At 35.2% G+C, this 18,149-nt stretch overlaps 1 protein-coding gene and 1 pseudogene across 2 annotated transcripts; one reads left to right on the plus strand and one right to left on the minus strand.

Moving 5' to 3' along the window:
* Window positions 1-2,402: 2,402 nt before the first annotated feature.
* Window positions 2,403-4,282, minus strand: LOC132638722 (BTB/POZ domain-containing protein At4g30940-like; annotated as a pseudogene).
* A 3,182-nt stretch (window positions 4,283-7,464) lies between these two features.
* LOC132636666 (protein-tyrosine-phosphatase IBR5-like) lies at window positions 7,465-17,788 on the plus strand. 2 transcript variants are annotated; one of them, XM_060353634.1, is made up of 5 exons: window positions 7,465-8,152; window positions 14,351-14,450; window positions 15,873-15,930; window positions 16,425-16,531; window positions 17,142-17,788. In XM_060353634.1, exons 1-5 carry the CDS (start codon window positions 7,913-7,915, stop codon window positions 17,456-17,458), a joined length of 822 nt encoding a protein of 273 aa, XP_060209617.1. In that variant the 5' UTR covers window positions 7,465-7,912; the 3' UTR covers window positions 17,459-17,788. The 2 variants fall into 2 exon arrangements, with proteins under 2 accessions (XP_060209617.1, XP_060209618.1); XM_060353635.1 differs by lacking the exon at window positions 7,465-8,152 and adding an exon at window positions 8,787-8,883.
* The last annotated feature ends 361 nt before the right edge of the window (window positions 17,789-18,149 follow it).

The following is an 18,149-nucleotide window of genomic DNA, read 5'->3' on the forward strand; positions in this document are numbered from 1 at the left end:
AATAGCATTGACCTCGATTCACTCTGCAGATTTTTTAAGAAAAAAAAATACATATAAATTATAAGTCCCTCCGTCGTAAAATAAGTGTCGTTTTAGCTTATTTTTTATGCTCATTAAGAAAAATAATATGTACAAAGTATATTTACTAAGTTACCTTTTTTATTAGTTTTTTTTTTTAAGAAATAGTAAGCGAAAATAATTCTACTATAAGGGTATAGATGGAAAAAATTGTTATCTCTGTCTCAATTTATGTGATACTGTTTGACTTGAGAAAAAGTTTAGCATTTGAAATTTGTGGTCTAAACAAACCTTACACATTTGTTGGTTATAAATAATTTATTAAGGATAAAAGAAAATTTTTAAAATTAAATTGTTTTTAATTATAGAATAGTGCCTCTTGGGATAGATTAACGCGAGACAACTCTCTCTAAGGAACTCGACAAAATAGCCCCGTAACTTCGGGAGAAGGGGTGACTCCTCACAAAGGGGGTCGCAGTGACTAGGCCCGGGCGACTATTTACCAAAAACACAGGTCTCCGCAAAGTCGTAAGACCATGTATGGGGGCTGACGCCTGCCCAGTGCCCAGAGGCGGACCCAGGATTTGAGTTCGGGAGTGCTGGATCCAGGAATTTTGAATTCGGGGGTGCTCTATTAACTATTTATATCTGTTTCCTTTATATTTTCTATACAGTTATACATTCCGTAACTGAATTTAATGGGTGCCGGAGCACCCAAAATTTCTACATAGGTCCGCCCCTGCCAGTGCCGGAAGGTCAAGGAAGTTGGTGACCTGATAACAGGGTACCCAGGGACCGAAGCCCCGGTGAACGAAAGTAAATGTACCATATAAATTGGGATAGAGAGAATATATTTTTGTTATAAAATAATAAAGTTACAAGAAGAATATTACAGAGAAAAGAGATAATAGAGGTGACATCTTTATTTCTCTTGTTAGAGATAATCTTTAGAATGAAGGAGAACCTCCGTAAAAAGGGAAACCGATGCAAGATTTCTTCCATTGTTATCCAGTTCATATTGTTGGCGGTGGCTAGGAAAAAGTGGGAGAGAGAGCGCTGAGTGAAATTTTAAATTTTAGTTAGAGTCTTTATTTTGGCCTAAGAGTTATTTTGGGTCATTTATTTAAAAAATTGGACCTTTACTTTTTACTGGTGGCATGTACTTTTCACTATTTTTAACAACTCTCCAATGTGAAAGTGGGCCCAACTATTTAATGCCAAGTGGATGCTTCTCTCTCCTTTTTTAAGCGTGTTTTTATTAGAGATAACTGCTCATAATTTTTCAACTTTATCCTTTCTAACAGGGACGAGTTAGTCCACATGGGCAATTAGCGGCCCAGTTCCAATATCCAATAGTCTAAAGTCTAAACTCTAGACATTTCATTGGTAAAATATTCCAACTTATTACTCTTTTTCTTTTCTAAGTAAGGCCTCATGCTTAGTCTAAACATATAAAGTTAATTGTAACGACATGTGCATATTACACTGCACTTACTATTTTGATTGAGACAATCATGTGATGTCACAAATAGCCAAAGAAAAGTTACTTTATTGGCGTGGACGGAGCTAGGATACCTCAAGGGATTCGAATGAACCCTTTCGTCGAAAAATTACATTATATATACAAGATTAAAATTTTATATATATATATATATATATATATATATATATATATCCCCTTTGGCTTCTTTGTATTTTTACTTCTTAATATTTTTAATTCCCTTAATAAAAATCCTGTCTCCGTTACTACTGAATTATTGGTATGCATGATCTTTTTCAGCTATATGTATACCTGCATTTTATCTCAATCTTGATGTATTATCTTATATGCTAAATTTCCTAAGAGATGCTGACATTTGATGTATGACCTTGAATAAAAGAGGATGCAGATTTTTTTTTTGAAGTTCTATTGTTCTTGCAACCACAACTGTTATTAACTGGAACATTGAGTCTATCAATATGAAGTACTATGATTATTTAAATGCAATCATATGAAATTGTTCTACATTGAATAAGTTTATGCAACTATCTAATTTTCCTTCATTTAAATATATCCAATTGGTTAATACAGTGGTTATATAATTTTTGAAGGACATAAATATCCATCAATAATATTAGAACATTTTGATTACATCAACGGGAAATCTAACAATTCTCAGGACACGGTTTCTGAGCACACATATATTACCAGTTCATGAACATATTAAGAACATCGGAATGTAATTCCTAATATATGATCTTTGAAATTGAATGAGTGACCGAAACATGAGTTATTAGCACATGATCTCCAAGGTTGAAATAAATAATGTAAAACTAGATATCTAAGGCAACCTATTGAGATTATATAAGGAAAAGAAGAAAACCAAATCACACTATATAGAAAATCATATAATTGGGGGACAAGGTGTCTCCCATACATTAATAACATCTTCCTCGTGAAGAGCGAAAAGTCGATCACCACCAATTGATATATCACAAATTCTATCACCGCGACTCTGTTGAAGCTTCGATGTCATGTTCCAATCAGAACCAGAATAAACTGAAATTATATGGTGCCTTGATGAGAACAATTGCCCTCCGTGAAATGTCAATTTGGGATAAGGATAATTACCATGTAAGGCCCCTCCTTTCCATTCTACAATTCTACTAGTACTCCTCAAATCAATAAAACCCAAAGACTCAGCTGCATCAACAACACAAATGGAACTACTCTCCTGTACAACTATTGCATCTGTGAACTTTCTACTATCAGTAACGAAATACCGGTCTCCTAGAGCCAGCATGCTCGCCCTAAAATCCTAAAGGCTGACGCAACAGCTCGGATATAAACTAGCAACCATCAAACAGCTGCTACCATTAAACAATTGTAGCCTGCTAGCATTACCGAGCAACTTATCAGGTTTGCTCGTGGAAAAAACTTGTCTGCTTTCCTGTGACTTGGTCCCAAACACCAATCCCATGCTGATGCTCATTGTTCTTGCCTTTTTTACAACTGGAGAACAACTAATCTGAGCTAAAACCAAGTGCACCAGCTACGTAATCCTTCAATTCATCTTTAACTTGAAATTTATACTTCAACTTCCCTGTGGATGCGCTGAATAGCCCCATGCCTCCACTAGCTAAGTAACTATCAGAACTAACCACAATATTCTCAGAATCAACCCAACAAACATCGTTCACCCTACGATAATCAAGATCGATTGTAGGGTGCTCTTCTAGCATCCAATCATACACCTTAACAATATCGGTTGGTAAATTTTGCCAATGGATTAGTTATCGGTTGGTATATTACCAACTAATTCTAATATGTTAGTAATTTGCAAACCACAATCTTAATCCATTGGTAAGAATTTCCAACCGCTTGAGTATTAGTTAGCAACTTTACCAACAAATAACAATATGTTGGTAATTTACCAACGTATTTTTAATTGGTTGGTAAAATTAGCAACAAAATTTCGTCGTTGGTAAATGGTTGGTTGCTAATCTGTTAATAAACTATACTCTATTTCTTACTATCATATTTACCAACCGATATATAATCCGTTGATAATATTACCAACGAAAGGTGTTTGTTGGTAATATTTCGGTTGGTGAACCGTTTGTAGGAAGTTGCTAAATTATGCGTCATTTTTTCCCGCCATATTTACCAACTAAAGTATTTAGTTAGTAAAATTTTGGTTGGTAATCCGTTAGAAATCCCTTGCTAAATTCTAAAAAACAAGTTGGTTACTAATATGTTAGTAATTTGTTGCTAATTTGCTAACGAATTTGCGTTGTTGGTAAAATTGGTTGGCAATTCGGGTTTTTCTTGTAGTGCGACTGCCACCATCTATCAGTGGGCTTACCACACAACACCCGCTACTCGGACCAGCACGAATTGTCCCAGTGAGATTATTCTGGCCGGTTAATTGGCTCGTTATGGACCGTGCCAAACAAAGCCTATTGCCATCTAATGTATCCCATTTAGCTGACCTGACATGATCAAGAATGCCATAGTACATGGCCTCTCTGTATAGGAGTCTTTCGTGTATATTTGGTAGCATACAAAGCTCTCCGGTTCTCAGTAAGTCAAGAATGACGGCGAACAATCAGGATTTCTATCAATGAAGCGTTCAGTGTTAGTAAAATCAGACTTAATGTTCCAATTATCATCAAACATGGCTCCGAATAGTGAATTCCTGCCAGCAACCGCTAAGGTTGTGGTAGTAGTTTCAAAGATTCTGCCACCAACATTGAATTTCACTCTGTCTCTCGGGTTTTTCATACTGGACAGAGGTGAATCTAGGATTTGAAGTTTATCTATTGCGAACAATCTGAACGCAAGTTCCTAATTGACAGTTGGTGTTTATAATTATGGTGATATGCTTTTATATGCGTGAGATTTTCCTTTTACTGTTCAAATTAGCATTCTTAAAAAGAATAACTACTAACAACACTCCTAAAGTAAAACGATTTCTGAATTCCTAGCAATAAATTAATTACTTGCCATAATTATGTATATTAATTTTAGCAAAGAATTTCTTTTACCTATTTCAAGTAGGTTCCTACAAAGAACTTGAAAAGGGACTAGAGACATTGCTAAAATAGAACGATAATTTTTTTTAGTGATAAAACATATATAATGTTTTGTAACATGGATGTAAAAACTAACTAAACATAATCGGCTATAAGAGATTATTAACTCTATATATACAGTACTTCACGTTGCCATATCAGACTTGTTATGAAGAGTTTAACTCATATACATTGATTATATAAATAATTTTTTAATTATCAGATTGTTCAAAATATATTTACAGGTTACCCTTAATAAAAAGTGAAATTTATAATTTTGAAAATAAAACAGATTACCTACTACAAGATATCCAACTAACCTAATATAGTGTAAATTTCTTTAGACGGTGCATAAATTTGTAAAAATATTTATATGAGATAATATGATCTCTAATTCTTCCTTAACTACAGATCTCGTGTTCGAGTTCTTGGTATGAAAAAATAAAATCTTGTTAGGGAGCGCTTCCATTTCAAATGGGCCTTATGCCACGTGAACACGGATTAGTCGAAGCTCCAATACTGATACCAAACACTAAGTGGCAAATTAAAAAACAAAAAAGAGAGAATGGTCAAAACAATTGAACTATCATTTTTTCGAGAGTTTCACTCCCTAACAATCCGTCCTTCTCTTTTCCTACCTAACCTATCACCATCTATGTATTAAAACATCTACTTGTTCCTTTTTCCTACCTAAACTATCACCATCTATGTATAACGACCAGTTGTTCCCTTTTCCTACCTGAAATATCACCATCGTTCAGGTAGGAAAAGGGAACAACTAATAGTTGAGATGTGTTTTAATACATAGATGGTGATAGTTCTGGTAGGAAAATGAAACAATTAATAGTTGAGGTGTAAAACTCACGAAAAAGCGATAATTCAGGTGTGTTTTGACCCATTAACTCAAATATAAAAAAAAGGTTCAGATAACCCAAATTGATTACATTGAAGGATGTGATGCAACGGATGGGACCGCCCCTTCCTTACCTAGTGTCTTAGGTTCAAGTGTCTTTAGACCATTAATTCAAAAATAAAAAAGGGTATAGATAACCCAAATCGATTACCACATAAGGATGTAGTGCAGTGGATGGGGCTGCCCTTCCTTTACCTAGAGGTCTCGAGTTTGAGTCTTGGTATGGAAAAATCCTTGGTAGGGACCGTTTTCCCAGAATGGGCCCTACGCGGCGCGAATTCGGATATAATCGGGCTCTAATGCAGGTACTGAGCACAAGGTTTGGAAATCAAAAAAAAAAAAAAACAAATACTCCCTCCGTCTCAAATTATGTGTCACTTTTTTGTTTTACAAGCCCTTTAAGAAATACTCCTCTGGTTCAAAAAGGGGTCCACTTAGCTATTTCCACACCTCTTAAGAAAATACTAACTCATAGGCAAAAATAGGTAGTTTGACTAAACTATCACTAATTAAATATGTATTGAGATTTGGTCACTTAACACTTGATAAGGGAAAATCTGAAAAAATAAAGTTAATTCTTTCTTGATTTGGTAAGTGGACACTCTTTTTGAACAACAAAATAAACGCTAAGTGAACACTCTTTTTGAACCAGAGGGAGTATTAATTAGAATAAGTATTTGACTAACTTTACCCCTATTTATGTTTAAGTTATAATTTCTCTCCATTAAATATTTACTTTACTTATGTGTAGAACAAAATTTTACTAAGGGTAAAACTATAAAAAATAAATTAATTATGTCTTGAACTCTTAAAATGATAAACTATTTGAGACAACTATTTTTATTAACCACATAGATAATTTAGACGGAGGGAGTAACATGTACAAGTACAAGGTTTCTTTCTATAGAGTAATATATCTATTGGATCTCCCCCTCCAAAATCCACAATTATTATTTCTACCGGTATCTATAAATTGCATCCTATAGATCCAATTTCTAAAAGACTACGCTTCACTCACAAACACACTGGAGAAAGATCTCTCTACTTTCACTCCTAAAAATAAAGTTAATTTTTTTTTGATTTATAAGTGGACACTCTTTTTGAATAATAAAATATACGCTAAGTAAACACTTTTTTTGAACCAGAAGAAGTATTAATTAGAAGAAGTATGTGACTAACTTTACCCTTATTTATGTATAAGTTGTAATCACTCTCTATTAAATGTTTACTTTACTTATGTGTAGGATAAAATTTTACTAAGGGTAAAATGATAAAAAATAATTAATTATATCTTGAACTCTTAAAATGATAAATTATTTAAGATAACTATTTTTATTAATCACGATAGATAATTTATGACGGAGGGAGTAACATGTATCTATATCTATCGAGTAAATACCTATTGGCTCTACCCCTCCAAAATCCTCAATTATTACTTCTACCGGTATCTATAAATGGCAACCTATAGATCCAGTTTAGCCTAAAAGACAACGCGTCACTCACAAACACACTGGAGAAATATCTCTCTACTTTCACCCCTAAAGATAAAATTAAAATTTTTTTTTATTCGGTAAGTGGATATTTTTTTTGAACAACGAGATAAACGCTAAGTGAACACTCCTTTTGAATCCAAGGAAGTATTAATTAGAATAAGTATTTGGCTAACTTTATTCTTATTTATGTTTAAGTTATAATTTCTCTCTATTAAATGTTTACTTTACTTATGTGTACGATAAAATTTTACTAAGGGTAAAATGATAAAAAAAAATTAAATATATTTTGAATTTTTAAAATGATAAATTATTTGAGATAATTATTTTTATTAATCACTATAGATAATTTATGACGGAGAGAGTAGCATGTACAACATACAAGGTTTCTATCTAATCTATATCTATGTAATACCTATTGGTCTACCCCATCCAAAATCCTCAATTATTACTTCTACCGGTATCTATAAATAGCAACTTATAGCAGTCAATTCACCCAATTTAGCCTTAAAAAAAAAAAAAAAAACCATTGGCAACGCTTCATTAACAAACACACCGAACAAATAAAAAACCACAATCCCAATTCAAATCTACAAATTTTCTCTTTTGGGTAATTCTTGATTTTGCAATATAATCAAATAAAACCACAACCCCACTTTAAATCTACAAATTTTCTCTTTTGGGTCATTCTTGATTTTGCAATATAATCAAATAAAACCACAACCCCACTTTAAATCTACAAATTTTCTCTTTTGGGTCATTCTTGATTTTGCAATATAATCAAATAAAACCACAACCCCACTTTAAATCTACAAATTTTCTCTTTTGGGTAATTCTTGATTTTGCAATATAATCAAATAAAACCACAACCCCACTTTAAATCTACAAATTTACTCTTTTGGGTGATTCTTGTTTTTGCAATTTTAATCAAAAAAATATGAGGAAAAGAGAAAGAGAAAATCCATGTGGTGTTTGTGGTCATTATCACAAATATGAAGAAGGTGAAGTATGTGGGATTTGTGGACATAGAATGCCTGATGTAACTGAAAAAGGTTCTTCAATTCAAGTCAGTGCTTTCCCTTCTGAGATCTTGCCAGAGTTTCTATTTTTGGGTAGTTATGATAATGCTTCTCGTGCTGAGCTTCTTAAGACTCTTGGGATTTCAAGGATTCTCAATGTTAGTATTTCTTTTTTTAACTAATTTGTTTGTTTTGTTGTTGCTGTTTTGAGTTTTTGGGTTTCTTGATTCTCAGTGTGTTTTGATAAATAGTTGGTGATAGTTCAGGTAGAAAACGTAAACATTTGATAGTTCAGGTAGTAAACTAGCAAAAAAATGATACTTTATGTGTGTTATGATAATGCTTCTCGTGCTGAGTTACTCAAGACTCTTGGGATTTCAAGGATTCTCAATGTTAGTGTTTCTTTTTTGACTAATCTTTCTGTTTGTTATTACTGTTTTTTGTTTGGGGTTTCTTGATTCTTAGTGTGTTTTGATAAATAGTTGGTGATAGTTCAGGTAGAAAACACAAATAGTTAATAGTTCAGGTAGTAAACTCGCAAAAAAATGATACTTTATGTGTGTTATGATAATGCTTCTCGTGCTGAGCTACTCAAGACTCTTGGGATTTCAAGGATTCTCAATGTTAGTATTTCTTTTTTTTTTAACTAATTTGTTTGTTTTGTTGTTGCTGTTTTGAGTTTTTGGGTTTCTTGATTCTCAGTGTGTTTTGATAAATAGTTGGTGATAGTTCAGGTAGAAAACGCGAACACTTGATAGTTCAGGTAGAAAACGCAAACACTTGATAGTTCAGGTAGTAAACTCGCGAAAAAATGATACTTTATGTGTGTTATGATAATGCTTCTCGTGCTGAGCTACTCAAGACTCTTGGGATTTCAAGGATTCTCAATGTTAGTATTTCTTTTTGAACTAATTTGTTTGTTTTGTTGTTGCTGTTTTGAGTTTGGGGTTTCTTGATTCTTGTGAATAGTTGCTTTTGGAAAGAAATAGAACTAAAGGATTAATCTAACGACCCTAACTAATTTGGTTTTGAGGAATAGTCCATTGATTGAGTTGCTAATGGAGTGAAATGGACCTAAATAGAGCTTAATGAATGAAGGTTCATATAAAAGGCCCCAACTAATCTGAGGCTGAGCCTTCGGGTGTGTTTGGTATGAAGGAAAATGTTTTTTTAGAAAATAAGTGATTTTTTTACTTCTTTTCTTGTGTTTGTGCGTAAGCAGAAAATATAGTCCCAAAAGCATGTGTGTATAATTAGGGGATTAATCTAAATAGAGCAGAATGGGTCTAGAGGATTAATCTAGTCTGCTCTAAGTAACTTGGTTTTGAGGCATAGTCAATTACTTCTGTTAGTTCTTATCTGACTTCTTTGAAATGCCTTTTCTTGAGCCGAGGGTTTATCGGAAACAACCTCTCTACCTACCAAGGTAGGGGTAAGTTCTGCGCATACTCTACCCTCCCAGACCCCAATTTGTGGGCATATATTGGGTATGTTATTGTTGTTGTTGTTGTAGTTGTTTTTGAAGTGAAATGGACCTAAATTGAGCCGAATGAATGAAAAAGATTCATATAAAAGACACCACTATTGCTTTTGGAAAGAAATAGAACTAAATAGAGCGGAATGGGTCAAGAGGATTAATTTAGTGGACTCTAACTAACTTGGTTTTGAGGCGTAGTCGATTTGTTTATTGATTGATTGATTGGGTTGCATTTGGAGTGAAATGGACCTAAATAGAGCTGAATGAATGAAGAAGATTCATATAAAGACCCTAACTATTGTTTTTAGAAAGAAATAGAACTAAATAGAGTGGAATGGGTCGAGAGGATTAATCTGGTTGACTCTAACTAGCTTGGTTTTGAGGCATAGTGGATTGATTGAGTTGCATTTGGAGTGAAATAGACCTCAGTAGAGCTGAATGAATGAAGAAGGTTCATATAAACGGCCCCAACTAATCTGGGTGAAGTAGTAATTTAAACTCGTTCTGCTCAGGTGTTTTGTCTGTGATCAAGAGCATGTGGTTGTGGTTGAGGGATTTGGAGATCTAGTTAGTATTTCCTTTTGAAGAGTGAAATCATTCAAGTTGATGGATTTGTTACTTAATACTTTGTCTAGAGGGAGGTAAGATATAGGGGTTGATTTAGGATTTAAAGACAGTGTGTGCATTGTTACATATTAAACTTTGGTTAAACTTTTTGTATACATATGTAGTCCAAGTACAAGGCACCTGGTTGCACATGAACCGTTCTGCATATGCGCTGGATTACTGGATCTGCCTCTGCTAGGATAGGGGAATACCCAAATTTCTTGGTCATTTAGTACCCTTTGTCATCTCTCTTTTGAGTTTAAAAAAAGAGATAGCTCTGTCGTATCTTATATTAACCAAGAAGAAAGCATCATTTACACCTTCCTTGAGTCACTCACTCAGGGTCTAGTGATGCGATGGGAGAGAGACTAGGAATTGAGTTTATCACTTTTGTTTTCAATATTTACCAATTCATTTGCTTGGAAGATGTAAGAAATATTCCTTACAGGTTAATACTCATCTGGCTAATCATTCACAAGTTTCAGGCCTAGCTTTGCCATAGGTACTTTGAAGTAATAGGGAAATTGGGGTAGTGATCTTAACTTTAAAGATGACCTTTCCTGCTTATGAGGATAGTTCGTGGAAGAGTTGAGAGTAGGAATGTTGCAGGTACGGAAAAAATTAGTATCTCAGAAGGGCCGTGTTAGGTGTTACCAGTCTCAAAATAAAATAAAATAAAAATAAAATAAGGGTTGTGTTAGGGGTAAATAAACATTCTGTATTAGGTGCAGAAGAGAAGCAAATGGATTCTCTCTAACATGAGCATCAAGTTTCTTTTTGTTCTTAGCTTTGGGCAGTTGCAAATGTAATCTCATCTTAAATGAGGTACCAAGTAGTTTTTAGTGTCAATAAAAATTGTTCCTGGTCTACTTCATTCAATTATCAGTCTGTAACCCATTGAAGAAAATGCTAACATTGCAGAAATTAATCAGGCATTTATCTGTTTAACCACGTAATACATTTTGAATACTGGTCTTTTCTCTAGGAAAGGAAAGACAGATATGTCTCTTTGCAATCTTATACTCCCCCCGTTTCAATTTATGTGAACCCATTTGACTGGGCATGACATTTAAGAAAGAGTGAAGACTTTTGAAACTTGTGGTTCAAAATAAGTCTTGAATATTTGTGTGGCTGTAAATCATTTCATAAAGTGAATTTGTTTCCAAATTAGGAAAGAGGTCATTCATTTTGGCACGGACTAAAAACAAAATAGGTTCACATAAATTGAAACAGAGGGAGTATTGTTTTACCGCTTATAAAAGAAAGGAAAAGTTATAGTATTTGCCACTTAGACAGAAAAGGAAAGATGCAAATGTGAGACAGTGACATGGAAGCAACTTATGATACTTATCCGGAAAAGAATAACAAGAAATAAAGGACGCAACCAACTTATGGCTACATTTGATATCCTGGACAAGTGATTGGTGTTTGGAATTTAGCTTCTTGCATTTCCCCTATAACACAAAAGCACCAGGATACTGTCACTTTTACAATTTACTATGCCTTGGCTAAGTCAGTGCTTGGGAAATTTCTTTGTAGGTTTTATGCTTCTTTGTGTGCTTTTGGTGGCTTGGTCGATTTGTAATTTATAGGTAATAATTCCTCAAATACTTGCTCACGAGTTATGATTGGTGAAAAACATCCTTAATAGTCAATATTTGATGACAAGAAGTCTTAGGGAACAATGCTGCTTAATTGGATTAGATCTTCTTCAGTTCGAGTATAAGCACATGGATGAGAAAACTTCAATCATTAGTGTGCTGATATGGAATTTTATGCTTGACCATTTTCTAATGCATTATTTGTCTGGAGGCAAAAGGTCACGAGTCAATGCACCCAAGGGTGTGGCCTAATGGTTAGTGAAGTGGGTTAAGAGCCATGAGGTTTTAGGTTCAAATTCTAGTGGAGACAAAACAGTAGGTGAGTTCTTCCCATCTGTCCCAGCTTTATTGACAGAGTTACCTGTTACATGTGTTGGTGGGAGGTAGCAGGTACCCCATGGAATTAGTCGAGGCGCGCACAACTTGACCCGAACACCACAATCGTATTGAAAAAACGGTCATGAATCAATAATGGGCCAAACAGACTAAGGGCTCGTTTGGTACGAGGGATAAAGGATAATTAATCCCGAGAATATATCTGAGATGAGTTTATCCCACGTTTGGTTGGGATAAAATCGAGGTATAACTAATCCCGGGATTAGTTATCTTGGGATTCTAGTGTTACCTTTATCCTCGTGGGATTGGGTACAATCCCGGGATAACTTGTTCACCAACCAAACGACCCCCCTAAGGGTATAGAAGTCGGCGAGATAGTATGGACCTACAAGTTGTCTGTGTAACTTTAGCATTGATTGCGATGACCGTCACAAGTGAACATGCTTGTACTTATGGTGACAGAATTAAGGTACAATCATGTTAGAGTGAAATTGTTGTTAATTCTAAATTGCCCAAAAAGGAAGGGAAATTAAAATCACCTCATAGTATATAAATATTAGCTTGGATTTTCTTTCTGCTGCACCTTCATTGTTTTTCTGCCTTGAACAAGAATTAACTTACTAAAAATTGGAGCAAAGAAAAATGAAGAAGAGAAAACATCTTTCTGTTTAGATAGAGTGCTAGACTAGCTGTACTGTATCCTGTGTTAATCTATCTGTTTGTCATTGATTGGGAACATTTTTCTTTTCTATTTTTTTATTTATTTAATATGATAAACACAACGCCAAATTCCCTACCAACAATGGCTTTTTCCCACTTTGTTCTCTTGGTGACTCCAACCCCAAATACCGTAATTGAATGGCCCCTATCACTAGGCGATCTCTCCCTTGTCATTATTGGTTAGGGATCTTGATTATCTATCATGCATTACTAGTTAATAAAGGAGATGGTGACATTTGCAGTTCCATCTTTTTTATACATATAATGGGTTTTCCAAGCCAATTTGTGCGTACCTCGATTATTCCACTAGGTACTTGCGTAGTATAAATACCGGGTAACTGTACCCACCAAGGCTTAGCATATGCGAAGGAATCTATCAGCTTTTTCCTCTCTGTTGGATCCAAATCCTGTTCAAACCCTTGGGTGTGAAGTTCACAATTCTTTAGGGGAAACTTAGCAGTGGAATAATTATATCAAATCACAACCAGAACCTAATCATGCCCCGCCTTTGCATCTATCATTTGATCGATGTGAGGTAGGGGGAATGAGTCTTTCGGGCATGCTTTGTTTAAGTCCTTGAAATCAATGCACATTCTGAACTTATTATGCTTCTTAGGCACTAGTACGACATTATCTAGCCAATCCGTGTAATCTACTTCCCCGATTGATCGTATTTTAAGCAGGTTAGTTACCTCCTCTTTGACAAATTTATTGCTTGTCGCCAAATTTTGTCATTCTTTGGGATAGACCTGAGGGATTAGGGGGTGGTGTTCGAATATGTAGCTAAATGATAAAACTTTACCTTATTAAAAAAAGTATGTAGCTAAATGATACTCTACTTCTGTGGAAATCTTGTATAGTGAGGGTTTTGCCCCTATAAATTGATATTTTCTTTTAAATGACTGTATAAGATGAAAGGAACAAAGAATAATAACTAATAAGACTAGAAGAGGAAGCACAGTAGAGAGAGAGGGAGTGCTGTGCAGTAAGAGCATTTTAACTTTTTTTTTTACAAGATAAATGAGAGTGGTCGCAATAACAATATGCATTTCTTTCTTTCTATTTCTATGGTATTTTGCCTCTTTCATATGGACTTGGATAAACGAACTAGACATAGGAGAGGCAAGAGAAGCCTAAGGGCATGGAGTGTTGCCCCCGTTAGCAATTATGTGGGTCATATGGAAAGAGAGAAATAGGAGAGCTTTTGAAGGGGTGGAACAAGAGATTGTAAAGTTGCAACGTAGTGTTTTGTCTCTAGTTTCTTTTGTCTCTTTTTTCTTTTTGGTGTACTTATGAGGTCCCTATTTGTATAGAGGATTGGATCTCTTTGTTGAGAACCATATTTTGTTGTAGGTTCTCTTCTTTTGGTATACGGGATTCCCCATTTGTTAATAAAATTATGTACCTTATCAAAAAAAAAAAAAAAAAAAACGAACTAGCAATATTTTTGGCTCCATATAATCATAGTGGAAACTGCATATTTTTCTCTTGAATCGTAGTGGGTGATACTTTTTTCATTCTGGTACTTCATAAATTATTCAATCATAAGACTTTCACGTGTTCTTTGTGGCCCATGTTCTTGATTGTTGATACTGGATTGTTTTTTCTCTGTGCAGACAGTACCTGCTTGTCAGAATCTTTATAAAAATTCCTTTACTTATCACTGTCTTCAAGATGACCAAAATCTGGCATTTGATGATGCTATCCAATTTTTAGGTGAGTAGCATTCTCTGTACTTTGTTTAACCTTTCTATTTGTATAGTTCTTTAGTGTGGTCAACTAGAAGGGGAGCCTTGGCGTAACTGGTAAAGTTGCTGCCATGTGACTAGGAGGTCACGGGTTCGAGCCGTGGAAACAACCTCTTGCAGAAATGCAAGGTAAGGCTGGGTACAATAGACCCTTGTGGTCCGGCCCTTCCCCGGACCCCGCGCATAGCGGGAGCTTAGTGCACCGGGCTGCCTTTAGTGTGGTCAACTATTTGCTGCTGCAATGCTTTGAAGGTACCTAGTAGATTGAAAAATATATAGTGAGGATTGAATTATGTGAATAAACTAATAATCTAAGAAACAATTACGCCTCAATCTCAATCAAGTTGGGTTCGGTCTTGTGTTTTCATCCACTGCTTTGCCACTTTAGTTCAACTTCCATCTGACTCTGAAGGTACAAATTGTTGAAGACATTATTGAGTAATTAGAAGTATTCTTTTTCTAACAACTTAAGCTTTTTGATGAGATGGTCGCAACTTAAACATGGCAAGGTCCTGAGTTCAAGTCTCCTCGGCACCAATTATGATAAAGAATTTCCATGTGCTTGGCCCATGAAAAAGAATTAAGCCCGCACATGAGGAGCATGTTGAAAACATAATTAAGTAATTAAAAGTGTTCTCTTTAACAACTTAAGCTTTTAGATGAGATGGTTGCTCAACTTCAACATAAGTATTGTAGAGAGTTAAACTTTTAAAACTATATTAGGTGGAATTAGAGGCGGATCTAGGATTTCCATAGCATGGGTGCACCACTAAAAAAAGGAGAAAAAAGGCTGTAATAAGTGGGAATTGATCCCTGTTCCTCTAGGTAAATAACTAAGCATTCAACCAAGTGCACCAATTAGCCGCCATGGGTGCCAGCAGATTATATTAAGTTCAGTTCTAGGAAATCTATACATAAATACCTAGTTTGGTGGAGAGACCATGTGTTCACGTGCACCATAAATTGGGCTATAAATCCGCCCCTGGTGGAATTAACTACCTGGACTGTTGTCATTCTTTGTTGGACATTCAATGGTAGATTTCTGTAGTCGAATGTTGAGCCATCTAATGGTTGATTATTACAGATTTGTTTCCAACAGGTTCACCTGGAAAGACAATCTTTTTTTTCTTGTTTTCAACCATTGTAGTAAGTTTTTCTTTATACATGTATTGATACATGTCAACATTTCATTTTTTTCAACTCAAGACTCCGTTTACATGTCTCTAGCTGTTGCAAAGGAAAGTCATTTCTAAAGAAGATACCATCGGGCATCGGCCTTGACTGCTACAGTTGAAATCATGCTTATGACCTCAAGCTTGTTCTCCAGGGATCATTCATGGTTTGTGGGAGGTGTTATGCTGGCTAATCTGAGAATATTTCTTTTATGCAGAACAATGTGAAAAGGACAGGGCTCGTGTTCTCATCCACTGCATGTTAGGTAAAAACAGGTAAGGAGAATGATTATCAATTTTGCACTTAAACCTTCTTAAAGTTTCCCTTTTTCTTTCTTTCACTTCTTTATCCTTTTCTCCTGCATTTTCTTTGTTCTTCCCAAGTGTTTTCCACAATCGATTACCCCGTTAAATCAAGAAATTAGATTAATTAAAATGAGTGATCAAATACATCTCAATTTCTACTTTTAATTCGATTACATTGCAATAGATTTTCAAAACTGGTTACAATTGAAATGTTTAATTGATTTCTGCATTGATTTTGGTTATGCAGATGTGAACCTTGTGCCCTTTTTCTTCCAGCTTCCTCTGAGAAACCTCACGACTTTTAGTGCTGTAATGCATGATATTTCCTGATAATGATAAATACAGTAAACTATGACACCAGTTTTCTGAAGTGCCTTTCAATCGATTGCACTTGCAGAAATCACCATTTTGGTTTACGTAAGGTTTTTCTATGTAGAACTCATAGACTTATGCTTTTTTGATAGGTCGGCAGCAATTGTAATTGCTTATTTGATGAAAAGTAAAGGATGGAACCTTGCACAGAGCCTTCAGTGGACAAAAGAGCGAAGGCCTTCTGTTGACCTAAATCAAGGTCTACACACACTGCTATCTTTATAAGGATTTCTTCTTTAACTTTTTTCAACTGAAAAGCTATAATATTAAGCCAGTAATTCTATACCTACTGAGAAATGCAAATATTTAAGATGACAGACCCTAGTATGCATATAGTTAAAGTCGGATAGTTAATCATGATTTTGGATGCTACTGTCATACTGGAATTGTAAATTGAAAAAATAGTGATGGGAGAAAATACAGCACAAAATTGCTGCGTCATTGGCAGAATAAACTGTGACCAAGCTATAATAGAGACTTCAAGAATTTGAAGCTCGGAGCCCGTTAACCTTTGGGTGGGTGAGTTGCAAGTTTGGCATAATCGCAGCTTTGTAATTTTTTTTTTTTTGATCAAGAAAAAAAAAAAATTTAAAAAGTGAAGAATATTCGTCACTTTGTAATAAATGTTTGCTTCCTTTTCCTTGAATCCCAGTCAGATTCTTAATTATTTTGATTACTGGAGCTGCTACATTGAGTCACAAAACCCGTCTCTCTGTGCTTGGGTTGTGACTGCTCTTTGAAACTGATCTTAGTGAAGAAGTTGCCATAGCTTTGCGTCTGTCTGAGACTCCTTTTCTTTATATTTACAGAGGTCTACCAGCAGCTACAGGAGTTCGAGCAAAAGATCTTCGGATCACTTCAAAACCAGCCCAGCCCCGTCATGCCAGCCTTTGCGACTCCTGTGACATCCTTCAACTTTGGCTTCCCAAAGCCCAGTGATCCGGTTCCTGCTCCAGCCTTCAACAATTCTAGTGCTCCTTCACTTTTTTCCCGTCCTGTTTTTGACGTTCCTCCACAGGGATTCACTTTTGGAGCTGCTCATAATCAGCATAACAACGCCTCAGAAAGCCCTTTGAATGGCAATCAAAATCCAAATGGTAACGACGTTGCCATGGACGGGTCATGAATCTACATGCCTTTTGCCTTGTGAAAAGTCCTCAACTTCAACGAGTATTAAGAAGGTTATGCCAGTTGCTGAAGTCAATCTACCAAGTTTTTCATAAGTTCGGATGTAAAGTGGGAGAAAGTGCTTATAGAAATCACACTGTGTAGAGTTTGACATGACCATATCTTACGGTGCCATCAAGATGGATTCATTATTCAGGAGATCCAAGTAACTATTGCCTACTCTGTATCCGATACTAATTGCTGTTTTCACTTGATCTCTTACAACTAGATTTTGTGTAGCAACAGACTGTTATACTATGGAAAGGTGGGTGAAATTTTTGATGAGAAATGGTTTTCGCTCATACCCGAGTTAAACAGTTGCTTTGTGTGTTTTTATTCAAGTATAGTTAAGACTTAAAACTTACTCATCTAGAACATTGTGAATGCTAATGATCATTGCTAGTGGCTTTCCAAAAACCATTAGTTAAACCCAGCCCCCGAGTCGACGTAAATAAAGGACTTTGCTCCCAACTTTTGCTCTTCAATTGGAAGATGCAATATATGCACAAAGGCATTATCAAGATTTGAACTTTATGAGTTAACATTTGGGATTTTACCACAGTCCGTTTGATTTATTAGGTTTAAAATTTATGACTTTACTATTTAGTGAGTCTTTTAACACATGCAGATCGTGTCAGCCAAAACTATTA

This window comes from Lycium barbarum, chromosome 4 (genome assembly GCF_019175385.1).
Source record: "Lycium barbarum isolate Lr01 chromosome 4, ASM1917538v2, whole genome shotgun sequence".
Taxonomy (NCBI): Eukaryota; Viridiplantae; Streptophyta; class Magnoliopsida; order Solanales; family Solanaceae; genus Lycium; species Lycium barbarum.